This window comes from Micropterus salmoides, unplaced genomic scaffold, assembly GCF_014851395.1.
Source record: "Micropterus salmoides isolate LMB-PRFRI ecotype aquatic unplaced genomic scaffold, ASM1485139v1 Ms_hic_scaffold_1, whole genome shotgun sequence".
In the NCBI taxonomy this organism is placed as follows: domain Eukaryota; kingdom Metazoa; phylum Chordata; class Actinopteri; order Centrarchiformes; family Centrarchidae; genus Micropterus; species Micropterus salmoides.
Window position 1 is genome coordinate 64,839,248 of NW_024040040.1, and position 27,141 is coordinate 64,866,388.

At 38.5% G+C, this 27,141-nt stretch overlaps 1 protein-coding gene across 3 annotated transcripts in view; it reads right to left on the reverse strand.

Annotated features, from left to right (window-relative positions):
- Positions 1-18: 18 nt before the first annotated feature.
- Positions 19-27,141, reverse strand: part of myom2a (myomesin 2a) — a 33,794-nt gene continuing 6,671 nt past the window's right edge. For 2 of the 3 annotated variants that reach the window (XM_038711758.1, XM_038711763.1), the window contains 32 exons: positions 26,793-26,885; positions 25,044-25,132; positions 24,913-24,951; positions 24,105-24,269; positions 23,704-23,865; positions 22,680-22,821; positions 21,187-21,386; positions 21,048-21,101; positions 19,191-19,318; positions 18,049-18,232; positions 15,901-16,075; positions 14,787-14,908; positions 14,088-14,275; positions 13,718-13,844; positions 12,003-12,181; positions 11,182-11,296; positions 10,153-10,312; positions 9,359-9,465; positions 9,221-9,265; positions 8,991-9,127; positions 7,548-7,692; positions 6,684-6,743; positions 6,093-6,160; positions 5,887-6,000; positions 5,156-5,243; positions 5,023-5,061; positions 4,393-4,498; positions 3,328-3,491; positions 3,063-3,099; positions 2,947-2,969; positions 2,587-2,642; positions 19-1,710 (listed from right to left, as the gene is read on the reverse strand). In XM_038711758.1, coding sequence (XP_038567686.1) covers positions 1,189-1,710; positions 2,587-2,642; positions 2,947-2,969; positions 3,063-3,099; positions 3,328-3,491; positions 4,393-4,498; positions 5,023-5,061; positions 5,156-5,243; positions 5,887-6,000; positions 6,093-6,160; positions 6,684-6,743; positions 7,548-7,692; positions 8,991-9,127; positions 9,221-9,265; positions 9,359-9,465; positions 10,153-10,312; positions 11,182-11,296; positions 12,003-12,181; positions 13,718-13,844; positions 14,088-14,275; positions 14,787-14,908; positions 15,901-16,075; positions 18,049-18,232; positions 19,191-19,318; positions 21,048-21,101; positions 21,187-21,386; positions 22,680-22,821; positions 23,704-23,865; positions 24,105-24,269; positions 24,913-24,951; positions 25,044-25,132; positions 26,793-26,885 — 4,033 coding nt within the window. In that variant the 3' untranslated portion in view covers positions 19-1,188. Of the gene's footprint in view, positions 1,711-2,586; positions 2,643-2,946; positions 2,970-3,062; positions 3,100-3,327; positions 3,492-4,392; positions 4,499-5,022; positions 5,062-5,155; positions 5,244-5,886; positions 6,001-6,092; positions 6,161-6,683; positions 6,744-7,547; positions 7,693-8,990; positions 9,128-9,220; positions 9,266-9,358; positions 9,466-10,152; positions 10,313-11,181; positions 11,297-12,002; positions 12,182-13,717; positions 13,845-14,087; positions 14,276-14,786; positions 14,909-15,900; positions 16,076-18,048; positions 18,233-19,190; positions 19,319-21,047; positions 21,102-21,174; positions 21,387-22,679; positions 22,822-23,703; positions 23,866-24,104; positions 24,270-24,912; positions 24,952-25,043; positions 25,133-26,792; positions 26,886-27,141 lie in introns of all 3 variants that reach the window. The other variant, XM_038711772.1, reaches the window with a different exon arrangement.

Below are 27,141 nucleotides of genomic sequence, written 5' to 3' on the forward strand. Positions count from 1 at the left end.
TCACAAAGACACCAGAAGTAGGCTGATAGGTAAAGTTTATTGCCATCACAAAGCATTGGGAGACACAGATAGACAGATAGACCTCTCTGGCATAGAGACCAGGCCAGGAAGTGAATCTTTTCATTCACAGCATCACTAACTGGCTTCATAAGGATCTCCACACGAGGAAAGCAACCAGGGACTAAAGTAGCTGTTGATAAGTGAGGACCATCCCAGAAAAAAAACAAAAACATTATCTGGTATCTGGTGTTAACCCCAGCTCTGTACCTGCTAACTCCCAGGTCATCCAGCTCAAAGGATAATTCCCGTTTATAACAACTTTGGTCTTATTTGTGTAGTTTTGGTCATCATCTTTACTGGTTATGATACCATGCAACAATAAAGTCAGACGACGAAAGAATCACAAACAGACTGAAAACCACTTAAATTGGAGCTTAAACTCAAAGCGATCCCACTTTAAGTGTCAGTAATTATCCCTCATTGTACAGGAAACTTTGTACACACAACTACAAGAAGTTGGTCAAAGTTAAACAAGAAAGTCAGACTTCGAATTGTGGGGGACGTTCACAACGGGCAGTTACAGTTTGTCTTCATTCACTCTTCCAAATAAGTTGGTCTAACCTGGAGGTTTGTTTAGAATCCGTCCAATCGTCTGACTGCTCATGTTTGTTTTTTTAGTGATGTCACAGATAGAAGTGAAACTATGTAAATATGATCCAAGATGTCATGAAAGGGAAATATCCTGAAACAAATGTGTACAGGCATTCCACCAAAATTGCATAGTGGAAGGTGCAGCTTTTAAAACACTGAACATAAACATCTAACCTGGTCTTTTTCTTTTTCATAGTTTTTGATTTTTCCCCACTGGTGTCAAAAGCACAGTGACCAGTTGAATGACATGAAATGACTGAAGGACTACTACTAACTGTATGTTATACCCTCGTTTGTAGGTTTTTTCTTTATATATCTTGCAACTAGTTCTCAGAAATGTTAGTGAACTCCAAAAACCTTCAAATAGAGCAAAAGCTCATTCTTTGTAATTGGTAGTCCATAAATTCAGGATCTGGGACTTTTAATGGTGACTACGTCTACATAAACTTTAAAGTAACAGCTCAAGGTTTCACACTCATGCTATAAATCAGCTTTGCTAAGAGCAAACATTTCCTCCTCAGACGTGAACACCACCGTTTACTTCCTTGGTGGGGTTGGAGACTTCATGAATCTGGGTGGAGTGGGCGACTTCATGCCGCGAGATGGAGTTGGGGTTGGAGACTTTGGGGTCGGGGTTGGAGATTTGGGGACTGGGGTGGAAGCAGGGGTAGACGCTGGAGTTGGGCTTTTCATGGATGCTGGGGTCTGAGCCTTAGAAGGGGTGGGGGTTGGGGTCTTGGGCGGAGGAGCTGGGGACTTTGGTGGTACAGGCGTAGCTGCAGGTGTTTTGGGTTGTCCCAGTTTGGGCTCGGGGAGCTGCTCGCCGTGCTTGTAGACGCTCACGGTGATCTCGACGAACTCGCCGCCGTACTTGTTCCGCACGTTGATGCTGTACTTGCCAGAGTCTTCAGGGGTGACTTTGTTGATGACGAGGCTGGCAAACTTGCCGCCGTCAAACGTAACCTTCGTGTGCTCGGTGGAGGCGACTTCCTGCTCGTTCTTGAACCAGGTGACCTCAGGGGTCGGCTCGCCCCACACGGTGCAGGTCAGGCTCAGAGACTGGAGAGGGTCGAGAGAAGTCAACATTTATTAAAAAAGGGATTTTTAAAGGGTTTGTTAAAATACTACCAAAAACAATCCCACTTATCCCTACAATACTGGTTCCCAACCTGGGCATTGGGACCCCCTCACGAGGTCGTTACATAAATCTGAGGAGTCGCAAGATGTTTAACAGGATAGCAAAGCTGAAACAATATATTTCTGCCACAGAAAGGTTTATTTTTCAAACTAAAATACTAACTACTAATTCTATGCATTTAAGCCTTTAAAAGAAGATAAAAATAAAATAATTTGAGAATCAATGTAATGAATGATGCTCAAATCATTCAAGAAATGATCAGAAAGGTTATATATTTGTGGAACAATGTAATACGTGGACCTTGAGGTTTTTTAGTCAGACTACTAGTGTCCAGATAAAGAACAAACTATTGTGTTAATCATTTTTCAATCAATCCAGACGAGAAGTCCTAAAACAGCCATCATGAAAGCTTTTGACGTGACGCGTCAGCAGGTGAATGACAACTGAGCAAACCATCTGTTGATGAAGACTTAGTTGGTGGTTTAAACCTCTGGAAAAAGCTTCCATCTACTCTCACAAAAAGACGTTCCACCTCTTTTGATTATTTTGTTTCATGAAAATAAAAGTAAGTGTCAGGTTGAAGATCTTAATTTTACATTTTGTTCCAGCACTTGCTTCATACAGGAATGCTGCTAGGGCAGTACAGCTCCTTGCCGCCCTTTTTATTACTTGCTAATGATGTAAATAAAATGCCTAAAATCAACGTAGAACAATGTCGTCTTACATATTATTTACAGGACATATGTTGATTTCTATCTCCATGTTTTATTTGAGTGCACAGTTTGAGAAATCCTCACCTTCTGTTCCATGATAGTGACCACGTCAGGCAGACCACCAACCACTCTGCCACGGTCTGAGGAGAGACAACAAAATGTATTTTACTTCTGTACTGTCTGTACTGTAAATAATGAGGAAGAATGTAATCCTATAAGTCTTTGAACTGAACAGATGAAACATTAATTCGTATTTTGCCTTAAAAGCAAAGGACGTAGCTTGAGGGATCTTTAAAAAAGTCATCATGGCTTGATCTATTACATTTAAAGAATCGTAAATAGGTCAATTTCCCCTTAACAAAAATCTCATGCGGCTGAAGTAATAATTACAAATGAACAATATCTTGCTAACTGTGTCAGTGTAATAAATCACAATATACTCACTCTTCTCAGCAAATGCAGCTGCCCTAAAAGATAAATTAAGGTTGGAATGATTAATTCAATCTGAATATAATTTAAAAAAACATGTTCCCAAACTATTGTGCTGCCAAATAACTTACTTAAGTCTTAAGTACTCCTCATAGGCATCAGTGTATGCTGCAAAAAGACAAATAATGCCACAGTTTTACATTAACTAAGAGACAAGAAAATTAAAAGAAAAAGATATACAAATGCATGCTTAAATGATTCTGAAATCATAAAAACAATTTAGAAACTGAGATGAAAACATAGGATGAAAAAAAAATCTAAAATAAATCATTATCATTACATGTAATAAAGTAAGTACAGATAAAAGTGTCACAGATGTTAAGACAGATGTAAAACCTTGTCCGGAGAGGTCAAATGTTCTGGTGTGGGTCTGCTCGCCGTCTGAGATCTCGATGGAGTAGTGACCCTTCTCCTTGTCAGACGGATCACAGATCTGCATCCAGGCCATCTCAGCTGCGCCGCCAATCCTCATCTTCTCAGAGGAAGCAATCTTACTGTCCCTGCAGGGTCACAGGTCACACGAGTCAGTTCTCCATTCACACTGATAATGTGAGATCAGAGGCTGACATTTCCACAGTGCTGCCATAACCACAACAACTAAAAACTGACTGACGAGGGATTTCTACCTTATCTAGAAAAATATCTGAGTAGAATAGAGAGTGTTGACACCACTAGAGGTTCATTGTTCCTTGTCAAAGGTGTGTAGAGGGATATGAATGCAGAAGAGAGTATTTCTCAGGAAACGCTTATCACTGTAACTTACTTAGAAAGCGTTGCATTTCTTTAACAAAACAATTAAATAATAAATCAAATGAGGTATTTTGCTTTTGATAGCTGACAGAAAACACCTGCTCTGATGTGACCAATTGGTGAGTAGCTAGAACGAAGACATCCATTAACATTTTTGGTCCAGTGTGATTCAGTGTTTATTAGCTGTGTGAAATACTGCACGTCTGTACAAAGTCTGTGGGAGTGCACGGCGTACAGTACCGTACCATCAAGCACAGTGTGTTTGTTGTAACTGCCATTGTTAATGCAGGAGAAGCTGAATATGTGTTGGACGCTATTGGTGGACACAAGCCTGGTGACTACGTTATAATCAGCTTAAAACAGTGGTTGATATCTCTAATGATCTGTTTTGGAATATGCTGTTTTTATAGATGAAAGAAGTTTTATCCATGAAGATGTACTGTGTTTTTGAATATTAGTGACACTGATATTTGGCACCCTTGGGCACGCTCACAAACTAACCTTTGGCGTGTAATAAATGGCAGGTTTACGCAAAAAGCCAGAGCAAGCCAGCTGGCAAAATGTGGTTACAGCTGTAAAAGTAAATGTTTAACTCCTGTAAACTTGTAATGTGCTAGGTGGCGTCAAATAAAGATTTTTATAGAACTGTACTTGTGTTTCCAGACAGTCTTCATCTCTTCTGTGTAGTAGCTCATGTAGCACTGCAGTCTGATGCCCTCTGGTGTACACTGCAGCACCAGCTCAGAGGCAGATGCACCTGACGGCAACAAACACACATGAACACACAGTCGAGAAAATCTGATGTTTTCCGCAAATAAAAACGTTGAACATGTTAAACATGTAGTGTTTTGCCGGTGTGTTGAAATGATTTTGTAATTTCTTCAGATTTTCAGGTTAAAACGCATTAGCTCGAAGTAATTTTGTGCTTGCAGTTCAATCTGGGGAGTTGCTGCCTTTCCCTTTCCAGTGATTTTTCAATGTTTTTTGCCAAGCACAAGAAGCCATTTCGTACCTGGTCACACAACTTTACTGATGGCTTTTCAAATAGGTATCCAAAGAGTCCCTGAGGGCCACAAAGCTTACAGCATTTGTTTAAAGGTGAAATCACATTTTTTGGGAGGGTGATTGAGGCTATATCAAGTTACAGCTGCATGTAGCAGAGCGGTAGTACTGCATTCATTGTTAATCATCTCTAACAAGCCAGTTGGACACATTCATTACATTCTGTCATTTGCACACAATAACAACACAAGGAAATTTAAATCAGTTGATCAAACTCACCAGCAATCTTGGCGATGGCATTGATGATGTCATCAAACACTGCAAATCAAAAAACGTGAGACACAAAATCCATGAAAACACGTTTATTACAAACACCAAAATAAGAGACCTCTTCTGAACAGTGAGACAGTACCTTGGCCTGAAATATCAAACACAGATGTGTCCTTTCCTCTGTCGTCACTGAGCGTGGCCTTGTAAACACCATGATCTTTTCTGGAGAACTGGAAAAACAAGGATTATCGCACCAATTAAAGGCTGTAACATGCAAATTTTGACACATACAAACAAGTGTAAGATAATTATAAACCTTTTAGAAAATTAACAAGACACATCACATTGTGGTTACGTAATTGTAATGAAGCTATGAGTCTTTTTTTTTGTGCTCCAAGGTAAACAAAATATTGAGACAGAAGTTAATCATGCTTTTTATAATTGTCTTAATTCATGTGCTGCAACGGTGATATATGTTAACTTAAGAGTTTAGTTTTTTAAAGAGTTTCAGGTGAACAAACATGCCTCATCTGTTGACTTTAGCTCCAGCATTTACTACTCCAAGATACAGAGAAACGAGTACCTGCCAGTTCAAAACAGTACTTAATTATTATGTCTTCACATTTTGAGAAGATTCTCCTTGACACGACTGCTTCAGAGAGTGAATCAACTTTTAACATCAGAATATTTACTGTTTTAATTTCATAATCACCTGTACCTTATGCTAAATGCGGGCTCAGAGTTAGATTATTGCTTTGTCTCTTGATTACAAGAATATTTACATTAAGTTGTGTGTGTGAGACAATAAGCGTGTTTGTCAACAAGCTCCCAGCGCCACATGGATGATTTTGGTGTCAATGCTGCAGTAGTTACCAGAGGGATGGGAAGAGCGCAGGCTCCAGACATGACATTAGGAGGAGTTTCTGGAACAATCTCATCATCCTCTTTGTACCAATGGAAAGTTGTCTCCTTCTTCACATTGGCAACCTTACACGCAAAACAAACAGGGATTAGTTTTATTGAGAGAAAAATAAAGCCAAGTCATAAGAAAGGTGACAAGTGAGTGATTAAAACATTACCTTGCAGGCGAGCATAACAGTGCAATCCTCAGTGACAGTGAAATACAGATACTCAGCGAAATGTGGACCTACAACGACAAAGTGGGATCACGTAAATTAGGATATTATCAGTCCTATGAACATAAAGAGAAACAATGAATGAAATAAAAAAAGGTTAGCACTGAGAGAGGATAAACCTTTGCCAAGGCTGTACAATCATCCTAAATGTGTTCTTTGAAAGCATATAAATATTTAGACATTTCTAACATGCATTTGGCTCTGCATTAAAATACACAAACTTGATAAGGCCAGATTGTTTCATAATGTTAACATATAATTTTTTCCTACAGACCAAAAATGGACCACTGGTCCCTTTGTGGCTTAATTTTACACCAGATCTCATTGATATATGTTAAGTTTTTTGAGCTATTCTGCTAACAAGCAAACAAATGAGACATGAGAAATATACTGTAACCTCTTTGGAGGAAGTTACACTCACTTAGATACACAATTACCTCTGAGTAGCAGTGCGTACCCCAGGAGCTTTTGTTTGTGTAAGACATGTTTACTACATAATGGTGAGTGTTTCCTGGTCATTATGTGTGCTGGTACCTTGCTTCCTGATGTGCTCCTTCCTCTGAAACTCGGCCTCCTTCAGAGCAGCTTTGAACACTGAATCAGAAAAACACAGTGGATTCACGATCAACAAATGTGGATCATGTTCAGCATTTAGTGTTACGATACTTTTAACGATACAACAAAAATGTCAGCTGATAACTAACATTAAATATCGTTCAATTTGACAGTTTAAATCCCAGATTATTTAAATATTTTGTTTCTGCCCCAAGATTTTTTTACTTTCCTCCGACTGAGAAAGCACAGGAGTGGCATTTACACCATCAAGTTATATGCATGATGTTAATGTATTGATATAATAATTAAATAATTAAATATTAAAATGTACATTGTACAAAATGAACATTTTTGGTGGCATTTCAAAGTACAACTTGCTAATTATGTGGTAATAGTGGGGTAATAGTTAAAAGAGGCAATAATTAAGTAATACCATATAATTACAAAAGTTATAACAAGGGAATAGCCTGGTATTATTAACAATGAATATATCTGGGTAATATTAGACTGAAATGTATGTAACAGGATAATAAGGGGCCAAAAACAGAGAGGAATACTGGGGAACTTTTTAGCAACTAAAAAGTATTAATAATAATTTAATATAATAAAAATAATATATAAAATAAAATACTCTATTATGTTCCAAACATTTCATTTCAAGGTAATACTGTACAAATGAAATGTTTAATGCTGTTACTTGTTATCTTGAAAAACTTTTGCATCCCTGAATATACAGTCCTGTACATGACATGTATCTGATAAATCACATTGTACTTGTTTAAAATGATCAATCAGCATGAGCACCATCTAACGACCGTTATGTGAGGGTGAAGAAAGCCTCACCATCTCCCACCAGGACCAGGGAGCTCTGGGTTTTGGCCTTGCCGTCGTGGATCTGGACCGTGTAAGTTCCCTCGTTGGCTCTGGTGAAATGATCCACCGTCATCTGGATGATTCCTGTTGCCACGTCGTGGCTGATCTTTTGTCCCTGAGAGGAGAACAAGAAAAACATTTAGATTTCACCAAGTATTCATATTCTAATCTGAGCGTGTTTATTTATTCCTGGATTCTACCGCTATCATAATGTTAAACTCAAGCTCAAGTCAGATCTTATTTCAGAAACCTATTGTACAACATCAGTCATTTTTAACTAGATTGAAATAGTTTACAGATTTATTCTGTATGGCATGTATGTGCACGTTTCTCAACTGACTGATTGTAAATGAAAGTATAAATCGGTTTAAGTATCCACTTGACAAGCATTACTTGTGTAAATAAACCTGTAACAGCCTCACAAACCATTAATAATTTTACATTTAGTTAGTTTTGGCCTTATTAGTCACTTTTTGGAATTTTCGGGTTGCAGTCCTGTGTTTTAAATTTTAATAATGTGGCAATTGTTTGTTTTACATTTTACATTTGTATATATCCATGGCAGAAAAAAAAGTTGAAAGAACAAATAACAGAAAAGCTAAATATTCAAATACATACAGTGGATCATAAGTGCTTTTCTATTTAGGAGTCATGAAATCACCATAAGGCATTTCATCTGAAGGAAACCTAAGGGTTAAAAGTGACATTAGAGCCACCTGTTTGACAGGTACGATGCCGCTGTGTTTGTTTGATTTCACTGTCAACAACCTAACTGGGTCAGATGATCTTGTTTCGATGATCGAGTTTATCACACAACTCAAACAAAGCTGGGATATGAACCTGAGGAGATACAGAGCAGGAAAGGCACCACACACCACTGCTCCCCTCACGGATGTCATAAAAGTGGCCATTGTCATTGTTCTGGGTTTGCGTTTTTGTTATTTCCTGTTTTACTTAGAAAGTATCCTTCCTCATGTGTCTTGTGCACTTTACTTCCTGCGTTTGTGTGTGTTTTCCCACTTGTTTGATTGGCTTCCTTGACCTTATTAGTTACACCTGTGTCTTGTTATCCACGTGCTTCCCTTATCTTTTGCCAGTTAGTCTTTGTAGACTTGTCAAGTGTTTCATCTGTCTCTTCAGTGTTTTTCTATATTTTGGCCATATTTTGGAGTCCATGTGGATTTTGGATTTGTTATGTGTGCTCGTCTGGATTAGTTTTCTGTTGCTGGAGTGCTTCCTTCTTTTTTTCTACACCTTGTTTTATTATTAAAACCTTAAAACTGATCCAGTTCTGCATCTGTGTCAGCGTTTGGGCCCAAATCCTTTGTGTTCCTGTGTCCACATCAGTTTAGTATATAATTACATTTTGACTCTGAAACTTAGTCAGTTTAATGATTGTTGAAAAAGCTTTACCTCCCCACTGGTGACCTCCTTGTCATTAACGATAAACCTGTAGGATACAGACGGCGACAGTTTGACGGCCTGCAGCCAGAAACGCACGTGACCCTTCTCCAAAATCTCATAGTTCAGACCGTGTTTCAGAGGAACAACTGCACAGAAACACACACAATGATTAGATCCTCAGGAAATAATAGTAATTTAATTGATACAGGAGGTCCCTGCTGCTGATGCCCAATACTTACTTGGATGTCTGATGGCATAGCTGAGCTCCAGCATGGTGTTCAGGGCTGCAGAACAGATTCAAGAAAACAAACATGAGCAACAAACAAGCCATCACACCAAAGCCTAACAAGAAGGACTAAAAGAACAACATGACCTACCGTCCTCGGTCAGAGTGTGGCTGCCAGAGACTCCATCGGTGTCAGTGACGACCAGAGAATATTTGCCCAAATCGTCTTTATCAGGGTTGGTGAAAGTCAGTCTTGAGCTGAGAAACAAACATAGCAACTGTTAAATGTCCAATAAGGTCAACACAATTATAGCCACCCACCTTATAGGAGAAAAACTGAGAAACTACTAAGTACTGAACTAACTAACTACTAAGTAACTCTCAGAACTTTAGCTCTATTTTTCCAGTAATTCGCATCAAATATTTTTCGAAGAAACCTTTTAGAAATGATTAGAAAATCATTAGAAACTGTGAAATAAAACCCATTTTTGTGAATTGCATCTCTGCAGTAAATTAATAAGCCTCATTTAATTTGCTGTAACTTTCTCAAACTCTAATGATATTTTTCAGGTCTTGGAATAATCAAATTCCATAACTTTGACAGATTTTTTTTGATTGTGAAACCCTGCACACCTTTTACTGATCTAAACAAAGAATCTGTCGTTGAGATGTTAAACATCACTTGGGAGCAAACAAGGTCTCCTGTCTTCAACTTATGACTTCTTATATTTAAATGTGAACACTGAAAACAGGAAACAGAGAAATCATTGTGAGTGTGACTGTGAGGACACGCCTTTGTGTGGAAACACTGTTTGCTCTGCTGGATCTATAAATGCGTCTGTGCAGTAGACCGTTTCATTCTGTAAAGATGTCGTTCCTTCTACAACAACCAAAGAGAGTTCTGCCTAAGCCTCTGTGACGTGTTGAGGACTACAGCGAGCTTACGTTCTGCCCTTTGTTGTGACGGCGACCCTGGGGCAGTCGCCGATCGCTTTGTAGTTCTTGGACCACACAAACTTGGACGTCTCACAGATCTCACAGGCCTCAAAAGACAGGAAGACGTCTCCGGTCTCCTCGTCCACGCCAGCCTCAATCTCCTTGGTGCCTGTGAATGTGAATTAAATGTAATGACTCCATTGAGAAATTACACAGAAAAACTTTTAAATATGTCTTAAATATTATAATCAGGTCCATGTCCAGCATGGACATATTGTGGACTAATTTGGCTTTTCTTTGCACCTCAGTTAGTTGAGCCAAGATACAGGATTTTCACATTATTCACTTAAAAATCAAGTTGTGGTATATAGAAGAGTACTGTGCATGCAGATGGCCCGATTTCTCAACAATTGCAAAGACTTCTAAAAATGTTTCCTTGATTTCAAAGCATCCTGAAGTGATTCATTTTCATAAAATGTTTTTGTGCAACAATAATTTGGAATTTCAAAGTGTTTTAAAAATCCAATGAACACAACACAAGTTCTCTTTTAGAAGAAGCCACAGTAAGACTGTATGAAAACAGTCAACAATAGAAAATACTGTTGTAACATAATCATGTATCAATGTACCTTTACAAGATGGGTAATAAAGTATTTACATTTTTACATAATTAACTAAATACAATTAATCTTTTTTAGGCAGGATTTTAGTCAAAAACTGCTAGTTTAAAGTGTGGTTTCTGAATCTTTAGGTCAGTGATTCTAGAACATTTTTCATCTTTTTGTTTATGTGTAATATAACCATGATTTTTCTGTCATTATCCTAAAGGCGCCAGGTGTATTCACATCTGCTAAAATACTGTATTTTTCAGTGCTGCTGTATGTGTTTGGAGAGCTGGAACGATGGTCCAAATACCAAACTGCGATTCAAACAAACATCATGCTGGTGGTCATGTGACACAACACATCCACTGACATGTGAGCAGGTTTAAAGACTTGAATAAATCCAACACAGCTGGCAGTCAACAGTTGTTGTTACCTGGAAGAGCTTTGGCACAGACTGGCTCAGACAACTGGGAAGGTTTTCCGACACCACTTGCATTGACAGCACGAACTCTGAACACGTAGGTTTCACCTTCCTCCAGACCAGTCACCTGCCGGAAACCACGGAAACATCTTTACATGTAACTATTACAGATCGAAACCTAAACTCATCTTCAAACTTTTAAATATGTCTTTATTGTTTTCATTGCTATCAAAACTCCTTTGTGTTGTAGTCTAGTTATAGTGTGTAAGAACTGAGACTAGTCTCACCAGTCCAATTCATATCCACCCATGACTCTGACGACAAAGACACGGGAGAGGAGTGAGAGGGAGGTCTGGTAGTGTGTAGAGCCAGAATAATTTCACATCTAACTTAAGGGTATAGATTTCAACCACATTTCGAGTTGGTGATTGTTGGAACAGCGGAAAGACTAACCTAAAGATGACTAAGGGTGGTTTTGGTGAGTTTTACTTTGTTCCACTGAAGTGTGTTTTACGATGAGCTAACAAGGCAATTCTAGTTTATTAAACTAAAAAAAGCATGAGAGCTTGTGTAACATGGGAAACTCGCTGTTTGCACACATCTCTCAGCTGAAACTAGCGAGTGGGGCCCTGAGCTGTGTCAGACCATTGCCTTTCAAGGTGCAAAGTGGTATTATGACACCGGACTGCCAAGGCTAGATACTTAGCATGCTAACTTCAGTAGATATCTCTGCACACAGTACGTAGAAGAAGAATATTGATAAAGTTACGTTTTGAATTTGTTGGAAATCCTTTGGAAGGCCAAACAGCATAATTTCTAGTTGGACAGCCTACCTGCAGATAACGGTGGCTCACAGCTTCCTGATTCAGAGTAACAAACTCTGATGACCCCTTCTTGGCCATGTCCACAAAATATCCAGTGACTGCACTTGCTCCGGTGTAGACTGGAGCCTTCCACAGGATGACCAGGGAGTGACCTCTGACCTCACTGAAGCTCAGGTCATAGGCTGGGCCTGGAGGTAAGTAATACATAAAAAATAAAAAAACATAAGCAGGAAGAAGTCTGCCTTGGAGTTCTGTGGTTATAGGTTAGTCATGCTCAAAGTTACATTGCGTGTACATTCTTGTTCTGACTTCAGTTGAAGGTTGATACATTTGTATAAACCTTGTGCATCTAAAATCTTTTCAAAGCCTTTGTATGAACTCAAAGAGACATTAAAATGCCATTTAAGAATAAATGGCTCTTTCTGTAAGTTCACTGAAAAATCACATGTTCTGGTTTAGTTTCTGAATGAAACTGTATAAAAGGAGGTGCATACTGTTGACTTTAAATCCTTTGAGCACCAGAAATGTTATACAATTGTTATTGGCAATAACCTCATCAACCCCCTGCATATAAAATATACCTATGAACTTTAATTATTACACATATAACCTCAGTAATTTCGGGGGCATTGGATTGACAAGAAGACGCCAAAAAAGCACTCAATGTTATATTTGTTCAACAAAATAAGAGCCACTGTGGTGCATGTTTCTTTTTGCCAAAGTAAAAAACTTATTTATTCTCACTTAAACAGGCACACCCAACAGACACGCAGTATCTAACTTAGATCCAATTCACACACTTATCATTCGTTAGTAAGCAGTGGTGGACAGTATCTAAGTACATTTATTCAAGCATGTAAAAATTTGAGGTAGTTGTACTTTTCATCTTTTCACGCCACTTTCTACTTCTACTCCACTATATCTCAGAGGGAGTTATTGTACTTTTTACTTCAATACATTTATCTGACAGCTTCAGTTACTTTACAAATTAAGATGTTTACCCACAAAACATGCAAATAGTTTGTAAACAATATGATGTTTTGTTATAAATTAAACTATCCAAGAGTTTAATAGTACAGCTGCAACGATTAGTTGGTTGACAGAAAATTAATTGGCAACGTTTAAGTTATTTTCATGTGAAAACATTTTTATGTTTTTAGCTTAACAAATTCATTATTTTAATAACTTGAATTTCGTGTTAATAATGTTGAGGTTTGGACTGTTGGTTGGACAAAACAAGCAAAGGTGTAAAGGTGTCACTTTGGGTTCTGGGTAACTGTGACGCCATTTCTCACAATTCTTTTTGAATATTTACAATCAGTCAGTTGATTACTGAAGAAAATAATTAGCAGATGAATTCATATTGAAAATAATTATTAGTAGCAGTCCGATACATAATAGTTCAAAATGAGCTCCACCTCAACAACTACAACAGTAAAATCCTGCTTTTACATGAATGCTTGAGTAAAAATAACCTCATGATAAAGGGGAAATATTACTGCACTGAGTACTTTTACTTTTAATACTTTAATTACATTATCCTGATTATACTTATATACTTTAATAATATTTTCAATGCAGAACTTTTATTTCTAATAGAGTACTTTTACAGTGTGGTATTAGTATTTTTACTCAAGTAAAGGATCTGAATACTTCATCCACCACTGTTAGTACAGAAAGCTGTCAGTATTGTTTTATTTGAGAAGCGGTGATGGTTCTCCTACCTGGCTCATCCATAGTCCACGCTTCACACTTCATTGGGGTGCTGGGAGCCGAGGGCACACCAACACCTGCCAGGTTACCGGCCTGGACCTTGAACTCGTAGAAGGTTCCCTCCGTCAGATTGTCAACCTGAAGTAACAGAGATAGAGAGCGGTGTGATTTACTGAATAACTGCGTGTATACGAATCTAAAGGCCTGTGATGGATGCTACTTTATCTCTGGTGAGTTTTTCTGATTACATGGAAAAAGGCCTTACAATCAGAAGGTTTCTTACGGAAGCTTTACGCTTTTTTATCCAAAGTTTCAGTTAAGAGATTCCAACACGTCTATTATTTTATTTTGTATGATTTATGTCTGATCGATGCCACTCACGGTGCAGATCCTCTCCGTGACGGCTGCCAGGTTGACCTCCTTCCACAACAAAGTGTCTGCATCCCGCTTGTCGACGTAGTAAGCGTTGACCTTGGAGCCACCGCAGTGTTTGGGACTCTTCCAGGCCAAAGTCATGGAGGAGCCGTCACAGCTCAGCATGGTGATGCCGTACGGAGCGCTGGGAGATGCTAAATCACATATTTTATGTTTAATATATATTTTAAATACTTAACAGACTCCTTATTAATGTGTTCAAAAACACATCTAACAGAAGGCTTTTAGCACATGTACTGAATAACTGTTCAGTAGTTGTATATGGTACAGATTTTGTGAACTTTCTGGCATTAAACAGTGCATTTTGTTACTGCTGTGTGTTGTGACTTTGAGAATATGCAGTTCTGTGATTAAAACACATAATCCAAAGTGAGTCAAAGTGGACAAAGTGGGAGCATTGGGTAAGACAGGTGGGAAAAAAATGCCACGACTATTTTATACATACCATATTCCACCCCCTTGCCTGTATAGAATAATGAAATGAGCCACACTGAACATCAGCTTTGATCATGTGTCATGTGATACTGTCAGAATCCTTTAGTAGCATTTGAAAGCACTTTTATAGCTTGAGGGCTATATGAACAGATTTATTATTATTATTATATATTATATTATTGGATATATGTTATTATTTTAATGTGTTACCGAGAGCTGGCTCCACAGAGATGGGAGAGGACTCCTGAGACTCTTCACTGAGCCCAAAGACGTTGACGGCTTGGACACGAAACACGTAGGTCTCCCCCGGGATCAGACCGTGGACCACAAACCTGAGAATCACACACATTTCGTGTTCACTTAAATTACATGCAATTAAAAGTTGTTGCTGTTATTCAGACCAACTTAAAATTTAAAATGATGTTTGGTGACTAATAATGGTGACAAAAAGTAAAACTTCTTTGTTACTCTTATCCCTGTATATGGTATTTCTCTGCATCCTAATACATAATATACATTTCAAGGTGAGTCATACAGATCTTTATTGCTCCAAATTAGTCCCAAAAAAATCCATCCAAAACACCAGAGCATTGTAAACTTATCAAGTCCAAGAACCTCCATAACAGATCAGCGAACTGTTATAAAAGCTCATTAAGATTCACGGTTGCAGTTTCGGGAAAAATACATTTACAGCTGGAGCGGTTTGGCTAAAAATGAATGATGAAGGTATTAGCTTGTTCAGCACTCCTCGGGAGAAGCTGCTTTAATTGTATTATTTAATCACTGTGCTTTTTGCTAAAACCACTGACTTGCAAAGATTATTAAAGCTTTGTCAGGCTGGATATTTCATTATAAATCACTCCAGCATTAGATTAGAGAACAGCACCATTGAATTTCAACCAGTAAACATCTCCACTGACTACTCTACTTTGATAGTATTTAATACAATAGTACATAGTGTGTATATATTTTACTTAATTCTGATGTTTACTGATTCTACTTTTATTGTACTTTCTTTTACATTCTTCTGTGCTGATTTGCCAATTGGAATTTCTCTTACTGGGGATCAATGAAGGAACACCTCGTCTTATCTTAAACAAGAATTAAATAAGAGTCAAATCACTGTACCCATGTGAGATAAGAAGAACATTTTTATCATAGTAAGTAAAAAACATAAGCTCATGACTTGGTTTCTTGTTTTATTTTTTCATTTTGAAACTGACTTTAACATCTAAGGATAAATAGATGAAACGTCTCCTTTTCAAGGGGGTCCGAAAACCTCTCTCTGACTTTTGAATCACAGCTGTTTGTTTTAAACAGTTACCTGGTGTGTTTGAAGGGTTTGTGGTTACACGGGAACCACTCCTTGGATCCGACAATACGGCCGTCGATGTAGTATCCCATGAGGTTTTTCAGATGTTTGGGAGCCACCCACTGCACAAACACAGACGACTTGGTGTTTCTGGTGGCAACAACCTGACCGGGAGCAGAGGGGACGCCTGTTCAGGAGGAAATAAGATATTATTACACTAGTAATGATGTTAATGTAATCATTAATTTAATGGTTTCAATTAAGTTTATGTCATTTGCCTTTCTGTAAAAAATAAATAAATAAATTTAAGACTTACATTTTAAAATTATATGTATATAGTGAAAGGGTAAAACAATACAAATCTCAACATTCAACATCTAAAGTCAAGGGATCCAGAGCATCTTTATGCAGATATATACCCCCCCCCAAAAACCAAGTGAGCTTCATTTACCACATCAGCATGATTCAGACAGCGTCAGATCAGCTGTCAATCACAGGAAAAACTTTCAGGAAACAATGTGCTCATTCTCAACCATGTGCTTTTCACAGAACAGAAATACTAATGATTATCTCTGAACTTAACTTACCGCGGGTCTGATCTGCACACTTTGTGTCAAAATGACTGCCACTTGTAAATCATGCACTACTCAAAGGTGTCTCCTCGTGGTGTTTTCAGTGTAAACGAACACAGAGTGAGTGTGGGTCTGTGAAAGTGGTTTTGCTCCAGGGTTAAATCTGACATGTGGGGTTTGTTTTAAAAATGTGAAGTTTGAGGGGATTTGATTAGAGGGATGTGATTGAAATTTGATTAGGCAGCGGTTATTAAATGTTTTCAAGCCCCCCTTTAGAAGCCGAAAAATATTTTTTTAATTTTTAATTTTGATTAACAACTTAGACAATTGAAATAAAACAAAAGATTCAGGTGAGCAAAATAGCATTGCTTGCATCAAAGTCCTTTTTTTGCTAATGTCACCACATTAATCACATTTATGCGACTTTAGGTCTGCTCAACATTACATTCATTCATATACCCTCTCACCCTCCTCCTTGTGTGGGTCTTATTCAAATGCCAACGTTTCTAATCGTTTCCGGTCCAACCTTTGACACCGTTTAAAAAAAAAAATGAGTCCAATATTGAGTGAGTGCAGTCTGCATTCTGCAGCAGCATCACAGGGCTGCAGCGTAGTCCTTGGGGCAATTGGGCATCGTCAAAATATGTCCACTAAAGTGCTTGTTTTTGCCACTGGCTCATAATTAACATTATGGAAAGGATCCCTACAGACATTGACATTTTTAAAAAGAGTAAGATCATTTTTTGTTTAACCAGAAATGGACGCTCTGTTCAAAGCCGCCAGACTCCCTTAAAGAAAAACAACACTTTTACCTCACAGAACACAGGAGTTGTGTTACTGTATGACTTTAGTGTTTTAAAGGGTTAAAAACACTAAACTCACACAGACGAACTGACTGAGGCTTGTCCATCACTCATGGTTAGACCACACACACACACACAGTGGGAGAGTGAATTAATTTGTGACGTTACATCAGTGGGAAATAGTGCTTTTGAAGGTGTTTTCATTAAACTGTACATACCAATTGGCAACTCAGTCCCTGGAACATACAGTGATTCTCTTTTTACAAAAGGTCAATTTGAACATTTCATGTGTTTGTGTTTGCAGATGCATTTTTATATTTGCAACACTCTCTGTCTATCTTAATTCAAATTTGCTTTATTGGCTTTGTCACTCTGTCTTTTTGTGCTGTTCATACAAATACTCTTTTTCTATAAAATCTATGTTACACACTTTGGACAAGTCATTTTTGTCTATTACATGTATATTATAGTGCTGACGCAAGAGGGAGAACATAAAAATGCTTTCCCTCAAGACCCTTTAAGACTCCTGATATATGCCGGTTTTGACCGTCATCACAGTTCATAAAAAAAGATGCATAAAAAAATATGGGATGTGGGGGGCACCATTGGACACTATAAAACATTAGGGAGTGTAACATTTAAATATACTGAATATTTGTTAAAAATGTGACTTATTGGTAATAAATAATAATAGAATAGAAAAAAAGACAAGGCAATGTTTGTGTGCGTTGTGCTGTACATATGACACTGTGTCTGAAAGTCTGTGCACTGATCCCAGCCCTTACCATCCTCATCGACCTTTTGGATAGGCTCAGAGGGCACGGAGGCCTCGCTGGAACCGTACATGTTGACCGAATACACTCTGAACTGGTACTTTTGCCCGTCTTGCAAATCAAAAACCGGGTAACGAGGCGAGTGCAGTTTGACTGCTGTGTTGATCCGCTGCCATGCTCCAGTGCCTGCTAAGCACTGTGGGAGAGTCGGGGAGGGGGGACATGAGAAGGTACAGCCATCTGCGACAACCTCATCAATGTAGCACAAACACATACTGAACTTTCAGGGAGAACATCATGTGTTTTTGCAAAGTTGGGGCCCAGTGTGGTTTTATTTTGGCCATACCCAGACTACTATAGCTAAATCATTAATATAATATATAATATAATCTAAAATATCAAAGTATGTGTGTGACAAAATGGTCAAAGGTGTGATCACCATTAGGTTACACAGAATGTAATGACTAGGCTTAAATTAAAATAAAAAAATAAAAAATAAAAATAAAAAAGCTATAAAAAAAAATACATAAATAAGGGTTAAACAATACACTATATAAGAAATTTTGCATTTTTGTCAGCACTTACCTTTTTATCAATATTTCTAGCATAATGATTAATTATTCATGTAAAATTATACATGTGACCTTAATATGGATTTTATTCTTTTCTTGGGACATATTTAGATGACTGCAAACAAGTGGAGCCCCAACAAGGCAAGTGACACACGGTGAGCTTTTTGTGCTTTCATGGTCATTCTCTTAGATTATTACACAAGAATAAAAAAACACATGTAACCTCTGAATCTGTGGCGGACTCACCAGTAAATCTTTTTCTAATGGAGATCTTAAAAAGTTTAATGTATCAGGATGCATAAGAAATCTTTAATATTTATATTTGATAAAATGTTACAGCTGTAAACCAAAAATATTTATTCATATTTAACATCTAACTTCACTGAACAGGGTGGGACAAGGAGAAATGCATGTGTTGCTATCATGCAGTGTGGCAGTGTTTTCATCCAAATAAACTTAAGGGGACACTGAAAACCCTGAGTTTCAGAGGTTAATGTCTTCTTCTTCTTGTCAATACAGTAAAGAGCTTAACAGTTGGCTACACCGATGGAAATGGATGGCCAAAGGTGAAGCGACACACACCTTCTCGATGACGTACCACAGCGGAGCTCGGCCACGAGGGCTGGGAGGCTTCCAGCTCAGCACGACATATGATTTGAAAATCTCGGATGCGTGCACATCGGTGGGCTCCCCCGGGATAGTTACATAGCCTAGATTGGGAGTGAACGGTGTTGAGGCCTAAAATATACAGCAGCACTTGTTGCAGAAGTCCCACATTATGTATGTTTTTTAATGTTTAAATTCTGTATTTCATAAGTTTTATTAAAAACAGGAAGCTCAATGAATTTGAAGATTACATACCTGATGTTTGATAGCAGCATCTTTTCCTAATTCGAATAAAAAAAGCTAAGCTGGTAATATTTTATATTATTCTAATCTACTACAGCACTGGCTAGACAAGTGTAAAATAAAATTATTATTTTGTTAGCATTCAACAAAAAATATGCATTGCATGTAAGAGCTGTCAAAGCCTCCTGGGATTTTTGGTTGTTGTGTGCTAACAAAACAAATCAATCAATCTTACTCAGAATTTAGCAGATGACACCAGTATGTTGTAAAAAGAAAGATAAAAGAATCCCCTTTATGAAAAATTACATTAGGTGATACATACACAGTTCTGAATTTCCTTAATAGAGCCTAAAGTTTGTCAATAGTTGAGAACACTGCAGTAAAATGTGGGACTTCTACATTAGCCTTATGTGTAAACAGATACCAATGTGTTGACAGTTTTTAGTTTCAAAAATTAGTTTTTGTGTTAAAAGTTTGTTTTAAAGTAGAGAAGGAAATACTCGGCACACTTTGAAGTAAGACGGAAATGTTTTAAGTGGTTTAATTGAAAGAAAATGTGAAAACCACTTCAGTCGATTAAAGCATGAATAGAAGAGTTGGCGTTAGAGAAAGATAGCACCACAACAGTTAGCACGGGAGGAGTCGGGAAAACGGTTTGTTCTGTGTAGCACTGACATCAACGAATAGAGCAGATGATAGATGAGTTTTGATATGACAGCACAGATGTCAAGGCTACTTATAATTCTTGTAATTTGACCAGCGTGTTGTGTTCATAGGCCATTTTGTTTTGTTAAAGACAGGTTTTAATTTTAACATTTGAGAGAAGCTTATCTGGTGTCAGTGTGAAGAAAAGCAGCAAATGTTTTACTGACAAAATACACATTAAAGAGGCAATAAAGGAATTCTACATTCATATCAGAGCTGTATGGAAAATAATTAGGCCATTTAAATAAATATTTCCACTCTGAGATTCATCTCAGAACTATACAAATAATGTGAGAAGATCTACAAATAAAATGTAAGAAGGTAGACATACATGCAGGTAGACCAGCCAATCATTTCATAATGAAATCAAATGTTTGACTGTGCTTATTCCAGTCCTGTGACAGCCACAGATACTGGCTACCTTTGTGTCAGAGCATTTGATTTATTGATTGTTGTCAGATGTAAGACAATTTCAACAAATATACCAAAAAATTATGACAAAGAAAATTGCCTACCCTAGGTTTAATTTCAAAATTTTGATGTTTCTGATCTCAGAATGCTGACTTAAAAGTGTCTTAAATGAAAATGTTTTAAAGGTGCCATGTTTCTTCATGTACATAGTATATCCTATCCTGCCTAACTCATAATTATATATAATAATGACATGAGAAGAAAAGATTCTGAATGTAACTAAAAGCTGATTTGTCCATATAAGGTGTAAAACATTTACTAAAATGTTCAATGTATTCTTATCATGATGGCACTGATGTGGTCTGGAAAGAGGGACAGGTGTTAGTATTTAGTTTGTGTGAGATTAGGATGAAGGGGTTTAAAGGATTAAAAGAAAGTCTCTGAACCCAGATCAATCTTTCTATACTACTGTACCTTCCAGGTCATCATCCTTGATCACTATGTCGTATTTTCCTTTGATTTTAATCACTGTTGCAGGAAACGACAACAACAGACCTGTTATGAAACAGTCGCCTCCTGCTGGTTTGTATTTTGCATTTACCTTCATCTGTACCTTGCAGCCTCTCGCTCTCGGCAGCGTCGAGGGCGGTCACTTTGTCCGACTTGCGGGACGGCCTGCTGATGCCGGCGCTGTTCACGGCTCTGACCCGGAAGTGGTAGGAGTGGCCCACTTTCAGGCCGTGCACCGGGTATTTACAAACCTTCACTGGGGCATCATTGCACTGGACCCAGGTGTCACTGCCAGCTTCACACCTGCACACCGGGAGATGACGTCACTAGTAATGACATTCTGACACTTACTGCATCTATTGAAACTAGTTTTTTTAGCTGTATAAAGGAAAGTTTAAATGCGACTAGAATTCACTAATCATCCTAAAGCCTGTAGAGTACCATTTAGGGCAATTAACTCTTCATCACCAATTTACTGTAGTACTAACATTTATCTTGCAGAAAACACCCACTCTCATGTCAGGCGTCACACGCTTTGACAAACCAGGCTATTTTACGCAAAACATTGATTCGGCATGTGTATGAAACGCTTCAGTTTGCTATTGCGTTGCAACCAAAAAGAGGCTAACCCTACCTGTTCACGACTGATGTGCTAGCAGGTAGGGTTAGCCGGTCGACGTGCATATATTTACTGACTTAGGTTCATGCACAAACTTCTGTGACGTTTAAGGTCAGGGAAATTTAGCTCAGGGGACTTTCAATGCCTTAAACACAAACTTCGCTAGCTAGCTAGTTCGTGACCGGAAGCGCTACTAGCAATTTTGGGGGTGTGTCCTATACATGCAGAATCAACGTTTTGCGTGAAACAACTACGCTTGTCAAGCATGTGTATATGACGCCTGAGATGAGAACAGGCTGGAAAACATGTGCTTCACGCAAGGCAACACATTAATAACCATAATACGAGTGAATGGAAACCTTTACAGGAATACAAAAGATATTACACTTGAATGTTTGTTAGTTAAATCTATTAGCGTTAATGGGTAATATTTTGGTCACCTTAGTGAAACAAACTTCACAACAAGCTGAAAACAAAAACTCTGAGAGTATCTGAGGACTAGTTTCATTACTGATTAATCTGTCAATCACTTCTTCGATTAATCATTTAGTGTATGAAACGTAAAAGAAAATGTTTTGTCCAACCAGCCAAAGAAATACGTTAACAATGATACATAACAGAGAAAAGCAACAAATTCTCATATTAGAGAAGCTGCAACCAGAAAATATGTATAAATGTTGCTTAATTAAAAGATTCATCAATTAATCACCAAATCATTTCAACTAGGGGTGATAATTCTATGTTGCTGTCACTAAAAGCAACTCCTTTCACATTACACTGAGTCATTTCATCTATAGTTAACACAAACAATATTGATGAGTGCGGCTTTAAATAAATACTATGACATCATATCACACTTTTAATAATTTCCGTGGCATAAAGTGCAGTGTAATTTGTAGTTTGACTGTAATTATGTTAGTATGCAAGCTCTGTGCTTTAAAAAGAACGCCTGAAGAGTTTTCAGGGTACAGACTGACCGATCCACAAAGTATCCGGTGATTGCTGCCTCATTGACGGTGTTCGGGGGTTTCCAGGCAACCAGGACGTAGTCCGAGTTGATATCATATGCCTTTACGCTCATTGGTGCACCAGGGGCCCCGGCCGCAGAGGGAGCAGCATCTAGGAGCAAGGATATAAGGTCAAAAGGTAGGAAGGGATGACGGAGGAATGATGGAGAACAGAAAGAGGGACACAAACAAATGGATAGACAGATAGATGTGACCAAAACTCAACTTGGAAATACTTAAAAAGTAGAAGAAAACAGCTTTAAAGAGGTAACCTAATGAGAGCAAATATTTTTACTTCTATTTCTACATGCCTGTTTGATGTATTTGTATGTGTGATTGTAGATTATAATATTGATTAAAAACATCCTGAATCAAACCACCGTGCAAAGCTAAAAATATTGTATGCTGGTTATCGTGGGAACTGCAGATTTCCTAACTGAAGCCCTCATACATGAAAGGGTCACGTGCCAAGTATAAAGAAAATAATCCCTCATATTGTCATGTTGAGGCATATCTTCAGTGAACATGCTGTGTAATACTGAGGTGACATTTGTAATGGGTTGAGATTTTGCTGGAGTCCTAAAAAACTGACTATGTTGACAAAAGATAAACATTTAGATCAACCATCCATCCATCCATGTCACCATCCAGCTGTTTGTCAATAAAGACCATATCTACAGCATCTTTCAAGTGAACCATCGAGATTAATAGTTTTCTGCCTGTAAACACTTGCAACAGCTGAAATATCTTTAGATGTTTTACACTCTATGGTCAGCCATGTTGACTATCAACACTCATTTTACAGTTTTTCTATTTACTCCAAACAAACTGTGGTTCCTGTTTTGTGCTTTAAATATCCCTTTTTGCAAATAAAACAATCCAGCAGGTTTTTTCCAAAGAAATGTGACCCAATAATTCAGCTTTTGCTAATAAACCAATGTGATGATTTACTGATGTTCAAATGCTTCATGTTACAGAGAGAGATCTATCCTACCTGAAACGAACAGGTAGGCGCTATGCTCAGCGGTGCCATCCTTTGTAAAGATGCGTAGGGTGTAGAGGCCTTCATCATCCTTGGCCAGTTGAGGCAGTGTCAGACGGGCCGCTCCTCCACCCACCGCCATCTCCACCAGCTTGCTTGGTTTCAGCAGTTTATCTGTTAGCAGGCAAGATGGAAGACACAGTGAGGAGGGACCAAAATACAGAAACAACCAGCTGCTTGACTCTGGGGAAGCTACGGAAAGGAATGGATAAATAAATAGATATTTAAAATAAAATAAAATTGAAATGCAAATAAAATAAAAATAATAAAAGAAGAAACTAGAATGGAGCAAAATTGGTTGTGTCCTTGATGTCAACTCTGTACACGATCGAATGAATAAAGAAAAGTCTTACCATCCCTGTACCACTGGGCGAGGGGCGGTAGGTTGGGGAGGTCGGGGACGACCACCATGCTACACACCAGACTGATGGAGCCGCCCTCCACGCCAAAGCTCACTGAGAACCGATCAAGCAGGGTGACCTCCAGCTTACTGGCATGGATCTCAGTCAGATGAGGCACTGGGCAAGAGGTTGAGACATCACTGTTAATCATCATTAACATTTCATAACTATTTGGGGTACGTAATTTAAAGGTGGACATTATAAAAGACCAGAATGATGCTGATGATGTAGGGTTCAAAATAATACAGTAATGTCAAGCATGCATGTAAACTTGATTGTTTCTGCATTTTCCAATGGCAGAATGGGAATTCTCCAATCTCTGTTTTGGAACTGCTGTCTTACACAAGACGTTGGTGATGGTATGAAGAGCAAGGACAGGGGTGTTGCTAGTAAAGTTGTGTAAGTGATCAACATTGTGCAGGATTTTATTCGCCTGTCACCTCATGGTGTGCAAAAACATAATAAAAAAAAAAAAGAAAAGAATGCATGTGTCTAATGTGTCTAATAATCACCCTTTTATGGCCTAATCAAAAGTATATGAAGGTTAAATTATATCAAAGGCTGAACTATCACATCAGCTTCTTACAATAGTTTCCCCTGCTTATCAGGCTTCTCACATGCACTGCTATTTGTAGCCAGCTGATCCCATGTGGTAGAACTGGTTGCGTCTGGGCCAGATTCCAACAAAAAAAATTTAAATTTAAAGACCCCCGCCCCCTCCATCTGGATCCTCGGCTCCCACCCCCTCTCTCCTCCTCACCTAGACCAAGATGGCAGGACTCGCCGGCTCCTGATGCTCCTGTGAAGAATAGAAAATCATGATTACAGAAAGAAACATGACAGGTGAACAATGTCTGAACACTGCAGAGCCAGAATAAGAGAATGACTTACTCTTCACAATAACTGTAGCCTTGCTGGTAGCCGTGCCATGCTGGTTGGTGGCCACAGCACTGTACTCAGCGGTATCACTCACAACACACCTTCAAGAGGCATAGAAACATGTCATAATGTAATAAACATAATCCCTCTCAATCATCACTAAAAGTGTGTGATGGTGGCTGAGACCCTCCCCTCGCCTAAATATTGTTATTTTGCTGTTTTCGCCACATTTCTGGGCGTTTCAGGGCGGGACTTGTAATAACCAGGTGTTGTGAGCATGAATGCAATAGGAAGCTACGAAAATAGCGAGCACTGAAATTGAGGATGGGGATGAAGATTGACATGGAGTTGGCCTGTTTTCTGTTAGCTTGCTAACATATCGGCTTTTCTATTACAACAAATTTAATGTTCATAAAATAGCAGCCATCTGTGTACGTACAAGCAGGGTAACTTTACGTACATACTGAGTCCTACTATCAACAAATGCAAATAACTTTACGTTTTGGGAAAAGAACCCTTGACGTCTGTAGTGAAGAGTTTCATCTTAGAAATTTTTTGTCTAACACACAAGTCATGCCATCAACTGTGGAAGTCCCAAACTAACGTAGTACTAAATAGACAGAAAGTCTGTGCTAGTGTCTGTGATGAGCTGGTGAATAGCTGACGACAGCTAACATTACATTGTATTTTTGTTCTAATGTTGAAGAACTGATGCTCTTCAAGTTTGTAAACTCCTTAAGTCTACGTTTGATTATGACATTGTGTTCGACCTCTTTTGAAAAATGATCTCACATGTTGGGGGGGCACTGAAAACAAGGTGCACCAAGGCAGTGGCGCCCTCGTGACAGCGATTGAAGAGGAGTCTGAGTGTGAGAATAGAAGGAAGAAATGTGACCTTCACCATGGAAGGAACTATTTTAAAAGCCGATCCCTTTTCTCAGCTGTTGGGGACACAAACTGAGTCTGTGTTCTTCTTCTAACAGAGCTTTTCACTTGGAGTCTGAGTGAGAAAATTCTTAAACAACATAAACGACATCTCCTCGCTGACCCTTTAATGCAAAGACCGGAGATATTCAATGCCTCAGAGAGAAAGAAAGAGAGAGAGAGAGAGAGAGAGAGAGAGAGCAGTGGGAGGAATTCGTGGCTCGAATGACGCAAAGGGCAGCACTTTGACACGAACAGCTGAGGAGTCTTAAAGATGACGAACAGGCCAGTCAGCCGGGCCCAGCCCTCAACAGTCTCCCCTCTCTGTCTCTAGCCACATGTCTTTTCATTTTTGACACCCAAAGTGAAGGTAGAGCACAATAATAATAAACATTAAAGGGAGAGTAACAGGGGACATTATTTAGCAATAGTTAACTCTAAACCCCATCTGTTATTTTGCTTTCGCCCTTGTAACACAGTTTCTTTTATATTTTACACATTTCATAGTTCCAGACTTTTGTGAAGCTGTGCAAGACAAGGTCATATGTTGTGTGTTTCTTCTAATAGCATCAAGAGGTACAGACCGTGTGTTTGAGTTTCAAAAATGACTTCCTTTGTGATTTCTTGCAAGTATATGACACCATCTTACTCGCTGCAGTGTGCGGTAAGCAGATGAGATAGTAATGATCATTCTCACAATAGTAGTGGAGTGTGAGGTGTTTCCTTTTGGTACTTTGACACATTCTTCCGACTTGTGGTATCAGGATTCTCTCATTTGAAACCAAACCATAATAAAGTTATTAATACAACAAAATTGAAGATGTGTTTGTGCCATACCTGCTAATGATCAAACTGTGGACTCCATACTTGTTATCAATCTTGTACTTTCCTGGGGCACTAAGTGGGTCAACTGGCACTCCTCCTTTATACCTGCAAACAGTCAGGAATCAATGTTAGGTACTTAAATAGCAGCAGATATTTACAAAGTGGTGGCAGGGTATGCTAACAATGCCCATTGGTTTTAAATGGATTAAAGTAAATGTAAAAGCTTTTACACTACATCGCACTCACCATTCACAAATATTCATTCACTGAGCCTGTGTGCTCCAACAGAAACTAACACTCACATGCCGATGGAAGAGCCACCAGGGGCAATTTGGGGGTCAGTATCTTGCCCAAGGACACT